The following is a 16,020-nucleotide window of genomic DNA, read 5'->3' on the forward strand; positions in this document are numbered from 1 at the left end:
AACTGAACTTAAAATGTGTCATAAACATAACAATGGTGAAGTTGCAAATATACAAAATTTTACTATTTTCTATAACATTGTTTTGGTATCTCACCTCTTTTTCCATAACAATCAGGTAAAACCGGTTCACCTAAAGTACTCCGATTCCTTTTTTCTTTTGTAAACAACCTAAATAAGCATTTCTTTATTGATACATGCATTAAGAAAAATAACACAAGAAATATGAATATATTACAATTTACCTCAATTGTACTATTCTTCATTCAATCCAACATTCTTTCTCTTCTACTAAAGCTCTTTTCCTCAATTCCCCTCCTTTCCTTTCCTAAATTTAACAACAGCCCCTAATATTAGTAGCAATAGCAGCAGCAACAACAACAACAACATACTAAATTTCAACAATTATCCTTACCTGATTTTAATTTTCTTCCTCTGTTTCCTCACTGATTTCAGCCACTATAACAACAGTAGTATTACCGAACTTAAGCAACCAACAACACATTTCATCACCTCAATCATGTTTTCTGTTAAAACTGCGGCCCTTCGGATTTCAGCAAACATTCTTACTGATTTCTACCATTACAAATCTCTGTGAACATTAAATTCAGCAATGCTTCAGATTTCAGCAAACATTCCTACTAATTTCTACCATTACAAGTTTCTGCACACATTTAATTCAACAACTATTAAGAATACACTTACTGATTCTACAATCCTAAACTTCCTTCCTAAATTCCCTTACCGGAAAATCAAGGTTGCCAAAATCGGGTCACGGGTCAAGTTCGGGTCCAACCTGAAACTAACTCGTCACTGTTCAACCCAAACCCGACCCGTTTTTGCAAACGGGTCAGTTTTTCGGACCCGAACCCAACCCGCCAAGTGACGCTGGCTCCTACATTGGTGTTCGAGTTCTACTTCACTGATTGCCTGATTCGTTCCTTGGACGGCATTCTCGGAAGCAACGAGTCAACGATAGGAATTCGCTCGCATTGAAGAAGTTGTCGGCTCCAGGCTACTTCGTTGTTGTTCGACTTCGCTCCTTCCGATCAGATCGAAAGTTACAACATTTTGATCGGAAGCACAGGAGTTCGCTCGTTGTGAACTATGAACGAGCCATCGGTCGTTGTTCTTCGATTTTGCTCCTTGGATGACGTTCCCTTCCAGTAGGATTGGAAGTTACAACATTTTGAACGGAAGCAACGATGACAGTTTGCTCGCTGAAGAAGTCATAAGCTTTTTGTTGTTGTTCGACTTTGCTCCTTGCCCTTGGATGACGTTCACTTCTGGTCAGATCGGAAGTTAGTAAGTTACAACATTTTGATCGAAAGCATTAGCAATGACGGGAGTTCACTCGCTGTGAACAGTGAAGGAGCCGCCGGTCGTTGTTGTTCGACTTCGCTCCTTGGACGACGTTCCCTTTCGGTAGGATTGGAAGTTACAACATTTAGATCAGAAGCAACGACGTGAGTTCGCTCGTCATGAAGGTCCCTTCTCCGTTTCGTGCGCTTCTTCGGCCAGAAACCCGGGTCAAAACCAGGTCATTCTCGGGTTTCCGAGTCATCCCGAACTCAACCTGAAATTTGAAACAAGGAAAAATCAGGACCCAAACCTGAAATTTTCGTGTTTAGTTCGAGTCGAGTTTCCAGGTCATGTCAAATATTGACACCCCTACGGAAAATTCACCGACATAATGCCTCCTCCATCTCTTCGCTCTCTCACAACCAACAGCTCTCAGCAATAGCAGTTGCTTAGAATCCAGGGATTGTCGTGGAAATGCTATGCATGGAATTAGGAGAAAATGCAATGCCTTGGTTATAAAATAAATTGCCACTAAACAAAATTATATTCTACTCCTAAACTCCACTCATAACTCCACTAATCATTCCAAAAATCCATCCAGCCGTTGATTTCCAGCCTCTTGTAATCAACCCAATGCATGCATGGCTAAGTGTTGTGGCTGCAGTAATAGAAATAAATAATGCAATGCTGTTTATAGTCATAATTTAAGAGTCATAACTTTGTTTAATTTAAATTAACTATTGCTGAAAGATTAAACAATTATTCATATAATAGCTATACATATATGATTAATAATTTACGTATACTTCTATATGTCAAAATGCTCGAAATTAAAAGTAGAATTTAATAAAAATAAATTAACATTTAGAAGAAATTTATGCTTAAATTTATTTTAAATATTTTGGGTATTATAAGCAAAACAGGTGGCAACAATCACGAGAAAGGGAACAGCGAAACTTTCAAAGTGACTAGGGGGTATTGGGGTAGCATTACCAACCAAAGTGGCCTGGTTCCTCAACTGTTAAGTTGGAAAAGTTCGTAAACCAATATAGAGAGAAGCAACAACTTGTGAATAGGAGGGGAAAAAAATATTAGAGATATTATAGTGAACTCGTTGAGACCAATGGTAAAGTATCTGCGAATATTCAACCGTAAGGTTAGTTGTAGAGATAAAATTTTGACAATAACCATGGATATGTATACATAGGAGTTATAAATCTTAAGCAAGAAGTATTTATCCTTTCTTTAATGACATGCATATTATTTTGAAAGTAGACTCAAAAGTGTATGTCTATAATCTAAATTACAATTAGGCCAATCATTAAAAAAAGGTATCCAATTAGATGGTTTGGTCACATAAAACGGTAACCTTCCGATGACCCAGTTGGGAGATTAGATGTATTAAATTTGGCCTATGTCAAAAAAGGTAGAGATAGACCTAAGAAGACAAGGTTAGAAAATATTAGAAATGACTATTTTTTATTAGATTTAACTAAGAATTTGACTCTTACCAGGGCACAATGGAGAAAATCGATTAATGTAGCCGACCCCACAAAGTGGGATAAAGGCTTGATGTTGTTGTTGTATTTTTGGATTCAAGCTGCTGCCTAATGCAAAAAAGAAAAGGATAAAAGCATTTTACCTACTATCATACTTGGAGTTTTGTTATGCCGCCGGCCCAGGAGGGCCGACTGGACCGGTCCTGGTTTTTTCCCGCAGGCCCAAGCTGGGCGGAGAACAAGGAAGGGGCGGCGGCCCTTGTGGGCCCAAGCATTGTATTAACTTTAGGAGGGAAATTTTGAATTAAGGGGCTGTTTAGGGATTTTTAATTATTCCTTTTGCTTTAATTAGGGAGAAGGGTGTGAGTAGGAGATCATCTTGAATTTGAATGTCAATTTGAGATCTACGGTTTTTTGCTTTGGGCTCTTGGCGTTGCCGGAGATTGGAGAGTTGTTCTTCCTCTCGGATTGAAGAACAAATTGTATCTTTGCTATTTTATTCGTCTATTAGTAAAATACAAGCCTTTGCTTGAGTTCTATCTCAGTTTTCCCGCAATCTCTCACTGTTTTCTTTTGAAAAACTGCTGTCCATTGGAGAAAACTGCAGTTTTCCCCTTGTTCTACTTCAGATTTGGGCTAGGAACTACTTGAAATCAAGTATTTCCTATCAAGTTTCCACTAGAAAGAAATCAAGGTCAGGATGGTGATTTACGGGACAGTATGGATGAAGCACCTAAATGGTACGATCCACTAACTTGAAAAAGGCGACCCTTCCTTTCCAATACGAGATACCAATAACACCTTCGTGATTGCTTAGCTTATTAATTCTATGGAAGAAGACTTTGGATACCTGTACTTGGTCCACAACATTGCTCGAGTAATTCGAGAGAAAATTAGCATGGCATATTTGAATCTTAAAAATTCTCTTCAATTATATGAATTCAAAAATCATGCTTGCGATCTCAAACAAGCAAGAGTATCACCAAATACTTCATCATACTCACAAGAAGTCAAAAGAACTAGACATATTCAAGCCAAAAAATTGGTGTGGGTAGTGTGCAGATAAATACAGCAAACTTGTAAGAAAAACAAGAACCTAAGATGTTTTTACAGGCCTCAACAAAAATCAAAATGAAGTTTGTGATGCATGCAAATTTCAGTTTATTTTCATTTTTATGGTAATTTGAATATTATAATTTTTATTTAATTTTTTTATGCTATCCTATGATGGAAAACATCCAATGATCATGAGTAAGTAAAGCTTGGGCATGGTAAACCTTGGGTGTGCTAGTTACTTGGGTTCTTTTGGGTCTTAGATGTTTTTACAGGCCTCAACAAAGATCAAAATGAAGTTTGTGATGCATGCAAATTTCAGTTTATTTTCATTGTTATTGTAATTTGAATATTATAATTTTTATTTAATTTTTTTATGCTATCCTATGATGGAAAACATCCAATGATCATGAGTAAGTAAAGCTTAGGCATGGCAAACCTTGGGTGTGCTAGCTACTTGGGTTCTTTTGGATCTTTGGGCTGCTGGTTGCCTCTCGGGTTGGGCCTTGGCTGCTCAGGTTTGGGATGTGTTCTTCAGAAGCTACTTGGTTCTAGCTCATAATGCTTGAGCTAATGTTTAGCTCATTAATATGAAAAGGCATTCCTCTTGTTAGCTCATTAAGCGGAGTAGGATCTTTTCCTTTTCCCCTTATTTGTGTCCCCTCGGTTTCTTCCTGGTGTTGTTTCCCGTGGCTGGTTCTTTATCCCTTGCTGGGTGCCCCCTTCGATTTCTCCCCTAGCTGCTTGTCCCGTAGTTGCTTTACCCGGTTTTCTGTGTGTCCTTTTTGGTTGCTGTTCTGGAATGAATTTTGGCCTTCTAGCTCCCCTTACCTGATTGGTTCAGTTGGAGGTTGAATGGATGTTTGGCTGCCCCCTTTTATCTTATAAATTGGATATGTTTTTGACATGAGAAGGTTGTTGAATATTTGAGTAAAGTTTCTACAAAACCTGAGGGTTTCTTCTTCCTTGGAAAAGCTTGAGAGCTTGTTCCATTTCTCTCTTCCTCCTCTCTATTTCGTCTTGGGCACTACGTAAACGCGTTGTTGTTGTTGTTCGTTTGTTCGGCTTTCGTTTATTTTGGTGTTTGTTTGGATGTCTGCATTCTAGTTTGAATCAAGTTTTGGTCTACTTGTCTTAGTATTCTCCTCTATTGGCTCTTTCTTTCTAGTTTGCCTACATGAGTTTGTAAAAGAATCCTAGGGATTCATCCACCATCCAAAGTTGAATAAATATTTCTTAAGGTTTGAAGAGAATTAAGTAAACAAAATATAATGCTTGGAGGTACCAAGAACCCTCATCAAACTGAATAGTTTGTTCTTGAGATCAGAAGTCTAGAGCAAAATCTAAGAAATGGCTCGAGATAGGGGGGGAAAAAATAATCTTTAGTGCGATGTTTTAAAAAATTAATAAGATGAGAGAAAATTGTTGAAAACTACATGACAAGCTAGCAATTTTAATCAATCTCCCTCACCCAAAAAATCAATACAAAGACGCTCATGCTTATTAAACAAAAAGAAAAGTACTAAAGCTTAAAAGCACTGGCAATCTAGGAGACATTTGCCTAAAAAAGAGCAACTTGATATTCTTTACAAATTTTGCACTCCTGAAAAGCCTCATTTTCTTCTGTTTTAGCACAAAAAAGTAACTTTCCTCTAGCTCTTACATGTACTAAAGAAGCTTGTTGTCTCTTGATCTTCAAATCATACGAAAAGATGCTAGAAACAAATCTATAATCACTATTTTTCAAAGAGAATATGCTCTACACCTCTTAAAAGAAATTAGTTTGATGGAAGCAAACAAGTTGACACGTCAACAATCCTTTTCTAATAGATACGTATGAGTATGGGGTCATAAATCTTAAGCAGCAGTAAGTAATTTAACCTTTCTTTAAGGACATGGGTATTATTTTTTAAAGTAGATTTGAATGTGTATGTCTATATTCTAAACTACAATTAGGTCGACCATCAAAAAAACATCATAAGTTGCAGAAGTATCATACGCTCTTCTCCCGAAAGAGGTGCGAGTACTAGCAGCTGACATACTTTTAGTGAAATGAGTTGCCCATTTTACAGGAAGTGAGAAGATCTGTCATTGAGTTCCAGTACAGATTTGGTAATGAGCTGGGATTCATTTAAAATATGCCTAGAAGTTGGCATAGACGTACATAACTGCTCTATTTTTTATTTTAATTTACTTTTTTTATACATAACTGCTCTATAAATCAGGTTGATGTTACCCAAATGAACCAACATTCGATGTTAAGGCTAGCTGATAGGAGGAAAGACAATTTAAGTACACTTGGATCGTTTGAAATAAATTTAAATTTTAAGGCCATCTGCCAAGCAAACACATAAACTTAGTTTGTGACACTTAGTGTGTTGCATGTTTATCGGAGCAGAAACAAGTTTTAGAAATAATGCTGAGCGTGAAATACTTCTAAATTTTCTGGATGTGAATGCCAAAAAAAAAAAACTAGTGTAAGGTAAATATTGAAATTAGAAAAGAAAACGTCAAGAAAGGATTAGCATAGAATCCATTTTAGGAAAAATAATCACTATTTTAGGTTGTTTTACAAAATTCATGTCTGGCTAGCTGATTAATGCATTCTAAATCATTGCCACATTTTCTACCATTTAATGCATGCCAAATCATATTGTACTTGTTTAAATTTGACAGTTTACCCTGGCTTCCAAGTGGGATATAATAGATGCTACGACATACATATAGCCCACGAACACACATTTAGATGTGTTTACAAGAGATAAAAGCAAGATCACATAGCATAGCGACAGGATATAGCTAGAATCTGGAGCAAGTAGCAAAGTATAAATAAATCAAACTAGAAGCACCTGATTGATTGATGACTAAATTTCCCTGCAGTACAAATTGTTCACACGTATAAATGGCATGTATCATGACATACCTTATCATAACCAGAAGATGAGCTCTCAGTGGCATCTAATATATGAAATACTTTGCTCCTCTGCATGCCAACAACACCAGAATCTCTACCATAAAATATCAAGTCGGGTTCTGAAGGTTCTAGCGGCGTATGTACACTGTTTGCCATTTTTCGTTTAGCCGCATTCTTTCGGTTTGTCCATGTTTTCTTAGACGTCCACTCTCTGAATGTATTTTCCACATCCTTGCCATCAGTAGGACCTGTTAAATTTTAAACAGGACTGACATGAAAACATCAATGCTGAAAAGCAACAACACAAGTCCTTACACATTTTCACATCAGTATGATATCTTGTAGGAACAAGGGAAAATGTTGATCCATCAGCTACAAAAAGGCGGCACCGATCCCCAAGTTCATATTTCTGTAACATAGTGCGGCAGGCAGCTAATCGGTGTCGTGCAACATCTACACCGGTAATGGTTCCCGAGTTACCAAGCAAGTCAGCAAGCATGCAGAGCTTGGCACCTAATATCACAGGCAGGTGAAGACAATAGCGGTTTAATAACAGAATGCAGAAATAATCTAGTAGTTGTTATTCTAGCTTCTGCAAATGCAGGACAAAAACCTATAGATGCATGACTGTGGTGCCTTCATGGGTTTGCTAGTATACAGTACCTATTCTTGTGGTATTCTTGACTGTAGGTAATCATTAGGGTAAACAGGATCTATTATTGCATGATTGGGATTCTTTTTTGAATTCTTTGGATTTATTCATTCATTACATTATTATTTGAGTTCTGATTTTTCATTTTTGTATTTAAGATTTTAATTTAAAAAAGTTTTAAGCTTATTTACTGATATGTGATTAGTGAATCATAAATTTCCCTGGTATGATTTGCATGCATCACATCATTCTAATTGCATTAGGAAATCTTAACTCAAAGACCTATATCATCATGCATTAAATTACTCTTAGAGCTTTAGGTTACATCAACATGCACTCAAGAACATGGCTAATTATCCATGTAACCTGACAAATCCTACTCAAATCATGCTACCAAGCATCTCCTTGACCTCACTTATTATCACGACATAACTCGAAGACTCGAATTAACGAAGCGGGAACAGACGATCAGACACTTAGTACCTTTCTTTCAATAACTTAAACAATTAACAAACTAACATCCCACATATAACTGAAGAACCACTAAAACAATTTTACAAATTGAATATATACATAAACTAGTTCTTACCTATTATCATTTGATCTTCTTCTTCTGTAGGCAAATTTTTCTCTTTCGGTTATTTATTTGTTAGAAGATTTACCTGAGATTTTAGTTTAACAGTTTGAATTTACATAGTAAAATCGATGGATAAATATAGATTGTAGTATAGCAATTAAACATATATAAAAGCAACATGTCCTTTATCTTTCTTGTATAGTTAACATATATATAATATTTCATAAACTGTAAAATCTTATTATTTGCCTTCCAAGTAATTTGTTTCTTTTTTCTATTTCATTTATTCATTTTTCATTTGCCATTTATTCATTTTTCCTTTCCATTTAGTACAGAGCACCGTCTAAACTTTTGTACTAATGAAGGTTAACCATTTTCATTTGACGTGCATGGGTACGTCGCATCCATAGCCAGTATCACAAGGGAATGAATTACTGAATTTGCATACCTGCACATTTTTCTTCTTCTTTTTTAATACTTTCATTTACATGTTATAAATTATTTTATTCATTTCATTTTTTTTTATTTACATGTATTTTAATCGAAATATGCACTTTTCATACATATATATCTATTCATATTACATTATAATTTTAATTGCTAAACTTTCATCATTTTTTAACATAATAACATTCAAATATAAATAAATAAATAGGCATGATACTGTATTTAAAATTGAAATAAAAAATAAAAGAATATAATTCTAATAAAATAACTCTAATTACCAACTTTAATTACTTTCGTGTATACATATCCTTTCAAATCCTTGATCTTTGAAATACTGAATAGCCTTCCTTAATGCAATCTAAAATCATGCACACAATTATATGAATATATACAATTACCTTAAACTATATTTTCCATTAAATTTGAATAACTTTTGCATTAACATTTAATTACCTCTTACCTATTCACTTCCTATAACACTTGTTGTAAATTAATATTTTATCTCAGCTCATTGGTCAACTCATTCAATCAATTGATCTTCCTTTTCATCGACTCAAAGATTTCACCGCCTATATAAATCCCAAAATCTCAATTCTATATACAAAACATTAAATTCCCTTATTTTAAAATAAAACAAAACAACTTACATTTCACCAAATAATAAAATAGTTGAACACTTCCTTTTTCTTCTTTAGTGTATTCAACTTTTCTAAATTAAATAAACAAACATATCTTACACAAGAATTTACATTAATAGGCGGTTAATTTCTAAAAATTATTAAAAATTAATTATTCTTAATTTAAATTAAATTAAAATAAAATACCTCGATGATCTTTCTTCCAAATTTCCTTCTCTTTTCCTAGACTTCCTCATCCATCTAACAAATAATAAAATAAAATACTAAATTACTTACCTATTTTAGCAATCGAGAAAAAAAAATAAACTCCTCACAAGCACCATATTCTTCTTCCTTACCCAAATTCTTTTCTTTCTTCTCTATTGTTGCCTACTCTCGTTCAGAGCTTTCCTCGATTGTATAGTTCACTAGAGTGAGCAAATCAAAGTTATCTCCCACGAGGAGTCATAACTTTTCACTCCCAAACCCATTTCCTCGCTCATTTACATGATTCAGTCTCGCTAGTAGCTCCTGCACTCGGCCAGCTCGTGCCCGTCTCTCTGCTCGCCCGCTGGCTGCTACTATTAGGGCCGATTCAACTGAACTGAACAAGCCAATTCTTACACTTATGGCAACAGTCGCATCCAGTTGTAACTCCCTCGCCTTCAACTTGGTCCAAGTGTTTAAAAAGACCAACAAAAAGGAGGAAAACAATATCTGATGTTGCCACAAGTTTCATAGCCTTGCCACAAAGCCCACATCAATTGTTAATAAAGTCATTTCGCTCACAAAAGATATAATGTATTTAAGAAAAGAGATGAACATCTAATTACTTATAAGAAGGATCTACATAAAATATTTATTGATTTAGAGAATGAAAAAGTTTCAAGAGAAACTGCTTTTGATAGTTCTAGAAAAGAAAGGGGTTAATGATGCTTATATTCAAGTCACTAAGGATATGTATGCAGATGCTATTACTTATGGTCAAACACAAGGTGGTTTGATCATGCATTTTCCTATTTTAGTTGGATTACATCAAGAATCAACATTAAGCCCATATCCTTTTGCTTTAGTCATTGATGTTCAAACTAAACATCTGCAAGAGGACGCACCTCGGTGTATTCTTTTTGATGATGATATTCTTTTGTTGATAAGACTAGAGAGGGAGTTGAAGGAAAACTTGAATTATGGAAATCAACCTTAGACTCTAAAGGTTTTCTCTTTAGTAGATCTAAAACTGAATACATGAAGTGTAATTTTAGTAGTAATAGATATAATGGTAGGTTCGAGACATTGAGTGATAAAGTCATTAAAAAGAGTGCATGTTTTAGATATCTGGGTTTATTGTTCAAAGCAACAATGAAATAAATGGGAATATTAGTAGAATTCAAGTTGGATGGTTGAAGTGGAAGAATGCATCAAGCCTGTTGTGTGATAGAAAAGTCCCCCTCAAACTTAAGAAAAAATTCCATAAGATGGTGGTGGACCTGTACTGCTTTATGGCATAGAATTTTGGCCATTAAAAGAGAAGCATAAGATTAAGTGTTGCAAAGATGAGGATGCTCAAATGGATGAGTGGCTTCACTCTTAGCGGTAGAATGTGAAATGAGCATATATGTGAAAAAGTTAAAGTAGCTCAAATGGACGATAAGATGAGAGAGAGTTGCCTTAGATTGTTTGGTCACATAAACAACCAGCCTTCCAATGACTTGATTATGAGAGTAAATGTATTAGATTTGGCCTATGTTAAAAAAGGTTCAGTTAGACCTAAAAAAGCTTGTTACAAAATATTAGAAATGACATTTTTTTTATTAACTTTAAATGAAATTTTGACTCTCAACATAAAAATGGAGAAAAATTATTCATGTATCCGACGACATGTAGTGGGATAAAGGCTTGATGTTGTTGTTGGTGGTGGTGGTGGTGGTGGTGATGTTGTTGGTACCTATACCTACAATTATTCTTGCAGCTAGGCATTCCCACATGTATTGTTATCAAGTGGCACTAGAGAAAGTGAAATGTTTTATTTGTATTTAGCATGGGTATAGTGACTTAGAACGTACATGCAATGATGATTTGGATTAAGGAATTTGCACGGTTAATTTTAAAAATCACAATAATTATATATTTATATTGATTATAAGCGACAAAATAAAACACAAAGAGCGGTAAGATAAGCTTAGGTTAACTCACATGCATTGGTGTTAAGATCATAACACAGTCAATTTAATCTAACATTGCATGCATGATTGTTTTTCAACAATAAATCTCAATGTTAACAATAAGATTAGTCACTACAAGAAGATCCTTTACCCAACTCTTCAAATTACTAGGTTTTAGCGGAGAAGCATTAACATGATCTTCATGAATATAATAAAACCACAATCAAGGATGCAACTATAAAGATAGAGAGTCAGCTGTCGAGTTTACCCAAAGATAAGAGAGATACGCACTCTAGCAAGGTCGTTTGAATGCTGGAAAAGAAGTGGACAGCAAGCACAAGCCTTCTTGCACCAAGGAACAACCGGGAAGAGGTGCAGAACTTCAGGACAACAGTTTCCTAGCGTTAGGAGGGCTGGCAAAGGTCCTTGTTGGAAATTTTTGGGCAGCAAGAACCTTGGTTGGAATTTTCTGAATAGCAAAATCTGGACTGGAATTTCCTGGACAGTAGGAAAATTCTTCCAATGGAGGCTCTGGACAGCAGTGTGGGGGTTCAGACAACAGGCCGGCCCCTTTTCCTAGCCGAAATTCCCTTCATAGAAAGTAGGAGCTTCAGGAAAAGAGACGGAAATTGAAGGTGACGGCTAGGTTGGATGGGGTTAGGGTGGGGCTGAGTTGGAAACTTAGTGGAGTATCTTATTTAGGTATGGGAGGGGGAGAGAGAGAGAGAGTACGGCGACTATAGGGAGAGCTGGCTTGGTGGTTTAATTAAGGAAGGTTAATTTGAATTTGAACCCATCCAATTGAGGGAGAGAGGGAAAGTGGGCCGGTCCTTGATGGGGATTTTATTGGGTACTTTAAAAGGGGTTGCCAAAATTGGATATTTAAATTAAGAAAGGAGATTAGAAGATCTCCGTTTCAAAATTCAAATGAATTTGAATAGTGGGGCCTTTCCTAAATTAACTCATCTCATTTAGGAAATCAATTTCAGATTTTAAGAGGTTAAGGGTACGTTTGGGACGGCTTCACAGCTGCGTTGCTGTATAAAAATTTGTTAAATGCTTGTTTGAGGCATTGCGGCAGGACGGAGGTAGAAAAATTTTTGCGGCCCGTGGCTGCTTCTCACGACCTTTCATTGCCTTCCGCGGTCTGCTGCTTCCCGTGGTTTCCAACGGAAAAATGTCGTAAATGCCCCTTTGTGCGAGAGCTTCTCCCTTGTCGTCAGCGATATCATCTTGTGACCACGCCGCAACAGCTACCGAAGAATGGGTGGTGGTGGCCGCGGCGCAATCCTTGCAGCAAGTTTCCGATCTAACATCCTATGAATATATATTATTGAGAAGAAGGGAAGGAAATAGGATAAGAGGTGGAAGAAGAAAAGATAGAAAGAGGAAGAAGAAGAGGAATATACCTGCCCTCGAGAGGTAGAAGGATATGCTAGGGCAAACCGGCGACGTCGAGTAGGGCTGGTGGCGACGTCGGGGTCGGCAAAGGTGGTCCATTTTTCTTCCTGGGTTTGGTTGGGCAATAGAAACGGGAGAGGGGTGGACTTCCGCCTCCTGGGTGTGCGAGCAGCAGAGTGGACGTGGCTCCTTGGCTTCCACCATGGGCAATTGTTTTCTGTGCCTTTGCCCCTTGGATTTCCGGCCGGCTGCTGGTTTTCCGAGCCTGGGAGTTTTCCCGTGGCTTTGGCGCCTTGGTTCCGTGCGGCCTCCTTGGCTCCCGTGGTTGCTCCTTCGGTTCCTGGGTTTGGGTTGTTTTTCCGTAAAAAACAATAGGATTTTATGGTTTGTGATGTTTAGAATTCCAATGAGAATTCAATGTTTGTGTCTTTTGGTATTCCCCTTTCATACCTATAAATATGAAAGCTTTGCTATGTTTTAAAATAGTGAATGATATGTTATTTTTGGAAAAGCTATAAACTGCGGGTTTGCTTGAAAAAGCTTGCGAGCTTTGTCCACCTTCTTTCTCATCTCCTCCGGAAATCTTGCGAGTTCTTTCCAACCTTTCTTCTCGGCTTCTAACCTCTTTCCTCTCTCCGCAAGTGCCACTCCACCTGTATCCCTCTTCTAAATTGTGAAGCAATTTTAGGGTGTCTTTAATTTGGAGTCATTGTAATTTGTTTAAGTGTTCGAGTCGTCTCTGTAAGTTTTTTTTTTAATTTCTAAATCTTTGTTAGATTTGAAATGTAAGAGTTTGTTCTAATATCTCTAGTCAATTCTCTTATTTTTGTGGTTTCTTTTGGGTTGTCTATGTGGGTTCAAGAAATATATGCTCCCCTATATTTTTTTATTGCATCAAAAAGTCAATAAAAAAGATGCTATTAGGCGTGTAAATTATTTTCTTAGATTGAATAAAAATGTCTTATTTAAATTTTCAAGTTGGATATATGATTGTTTTGAGTGCGGTATAAGTGTGATCATATAATTCCAAGGGAAGTCATCTCATTGTATCGTTAGCATGTATTTCTTACTTGGTTAACTTTCTTCTTGGATCTATCTTCTTCAACATAATTTATCAATAGTTAGCTAGCATTTCTAATCAAGTTGACACAACAATAAATCTAATTATGCTTAAAACTATATTTGCTCATTGATCTTGCCTAATTCAAATTTCTTACTAATTTCATGGGATTTATTTGAACATTAAATCATAGTTAGGGTTCTAACTATTGTAATTAAAATTGCATTTCCATTTTACGAATTTGTTGACACAATTTTCGTGTCGAGGCGTCTCGATTTGTGCCAAATCAAATCGAGTTTAATTTGCATGAAATTGGCTCAATCTACTTAATTAAGCCTCATTAAACCCAAATAGACTCAAATTGGACCCAAAATGAGTCCAATTAAACTCAATTAAACCCAAATTAAATCAAATCAAATCTTTAAGTCTAATTACCTGAAATTAATTCAATCGAATCAAATCGAACTCAAATCAACCCAAATCGAGCTCAATTTGAACTCAATTCAAGCCCAATTGGTAGAATTTGAACGAAATTGATTTTCCAAATCAATAAATTCAAATCAACGGCTAAGATTACCTTGAAATTCTCTCCCTGTGCACTGTTGCCTTCCCGTCAAATCTCAAAGCAGGTAATCGAGCGGGATCTTATCCATGTTCCTATACACTAAATCAAGACTTTCGGCTTCTGATTTCTTCCCGCGTGCATGCGGCCAACCCGATTTTTCTCTACTTGCATGCGGTCCGTCTAGGCAGAGAGAGAGACGAGTGAGAGAGGAGAGCTGTGGTGGTATTCGTTTGGATTTCAACGTGCGTTCCTGGGCCGATTGAACACGAGACGAAGTCTCCATGTACGTGCGCTAGTGCCAAGCAGGGCAAGAGATGTCTTCTTCTTTGTGTGCGACCAATTGGGAGGATCAAGAGGCTTCTTCTATGCAAATATGCCAAACCGAGCAACTACCTAGGGCTGAAATAAACAGAGGTCTTTCGTTGTAGCTTCATCCTTCAATCAGCAAAACTAAAAGCACAAGCAATACAATGCTTTTTCGACTCTTATTGTTATAACAGGTAATACTAATGCCAATTTCAATAGTCTGTAAACAAGTGTTTATAAAATAACATTTTCATTTTGGATATTTTTCTCAGCAAGACTTCATATATCTTTTAATAAAAAAAATTATTCATCAGATCGCATATCCATAATATAAGTGTCCAACTGATTTTCAAGAATCGCCTGATTAAATGGAGTAAAATCAGTTGGATAAAATTATGTTATCAAAAACAACTTGACTTTATTGAATCATAAAATGCATTATTAGAATTCAAACAAACAATAAACAAAAGAAATCAGTATTTGCTTGTCTTAAAAGAAACCTTATGTAATCAACGAAAGTATTTAGTCGCGTGCGATATGCAATTGCAGCTTGATATGATTGCTTCTGGAAGATGTTGACCTTCGTATAATGCCCGAAGGAAGACAAAAACAACGACAAAAAATACCTCGTATAGGATCCCGTAAATCCCGCAAGGAATTCCGCCGGGTTACTGTGCATTCGGCGCCGTTTGCGTCGCCTCCCACAAATCCCGCAAACCTTCCTCGATCGATGATTTCTGATGTCGTTAAATACCGACCCAAACGAAGCCTTTCTTCTCTGCTTCTCCTCCCGACATCCACGACTTCCCCTGCTCATTCCTCTAATCCCGTCGCTGCCTCTCGGCTCCCTGCTGCTCCCGACTCCTCCTCCTGATCTCACCCAGGTCGCAAGCCACAGAGAGAGAGAGAGAGAGAGAGAGAGAGAGAGAGAGAGATCCAGCTCTTACCTGGCCGATCCCTCCTTCCTCTCCGACCCCATCCCGCCGAAGCCAGCTCGATCGGGATCATTGCCCGACCTCTTGGTCTTTCCGATTCAGAGAGAGGGAGAGAAGGATCTCTACCTCATCAAGCTGAACCCGCCTCCTCCCTCTGCCTTTGTCCGATCCAGCCCAGGAAGCCGCAAGACCCTGGCCGAACTCCTCTTATGCCCGATACCTCTTCTCTTATTGCTGTAGCTGAGACTCAAAGCCGCCTCCCAAGGTCCAACCTCTCAGCCCTTACCCGAACCCAAATCAGCAGAGGAGATTATGCCACCTCACTCTCTCCTTCTCTATTTGTTCCTTTTTTTTATTATTTGTATTTTATTATTAAACATTTATGTTAATTAATATTAATATTAGTGTTAATATTATATTACTATTATAATGTTACTATTACTATCATGATTAATGATATATAATAGTAATAGTATAAAAGTAATACAATAATAATATTAGTATTAATATTAATATTAAGATTAAAAAAAAAA

At 36.7% G+C, this 16,020-nt stretch overlaps 1 protein-coding gene across 9 annotated transcripts in view; it reads right to left on the reverse strand.

The window, feature by feature from the left end:
* LOC110114712 overlaps nt 1–16,020 on the reverse strand; it is a 46,967-nt gene that overhangs the window by 19,984 nt on the left and 10,963 nt on the right. For all 9 annotated transcript variants that reach the window (XM_020847676.2, XM_020847678.2, XM_020847679.2 and 6 more), the window contains exons 5-6: nt 7,081–7,278; nt 6,775–7,013 (exon numbers count right to left, since the gene is read on the reverse strand). In XM_020847676.2, the coding sequence (XP_020703335.1) occupies nt 6,775–7,013; nt 7,081–7,278 (437 nt within the window). The remainder of the gene's footprint in view (nt 1–6,774; nt 7,014–7,080; nt 7,279–16,020) is intronic.

The sequence above is a fragment of the Dendrobium catenatum genome, unplaced genomic scaffold, assembly GCF_001605985.2.
Source record: "Dendrobium catenatum unplaced genomic scaffold, ASM160598v2 fragScaff_scaffold_54, whole genome shotgun sequence".
NCBI classification, from domain to species: domain Eukaryota; kingdom Viridiplantae; phylum Streptophyta; class Magnoliopsida; order Asparagales; family Orchidaceae; genus Dendrobium; species Dendrobium catenatum.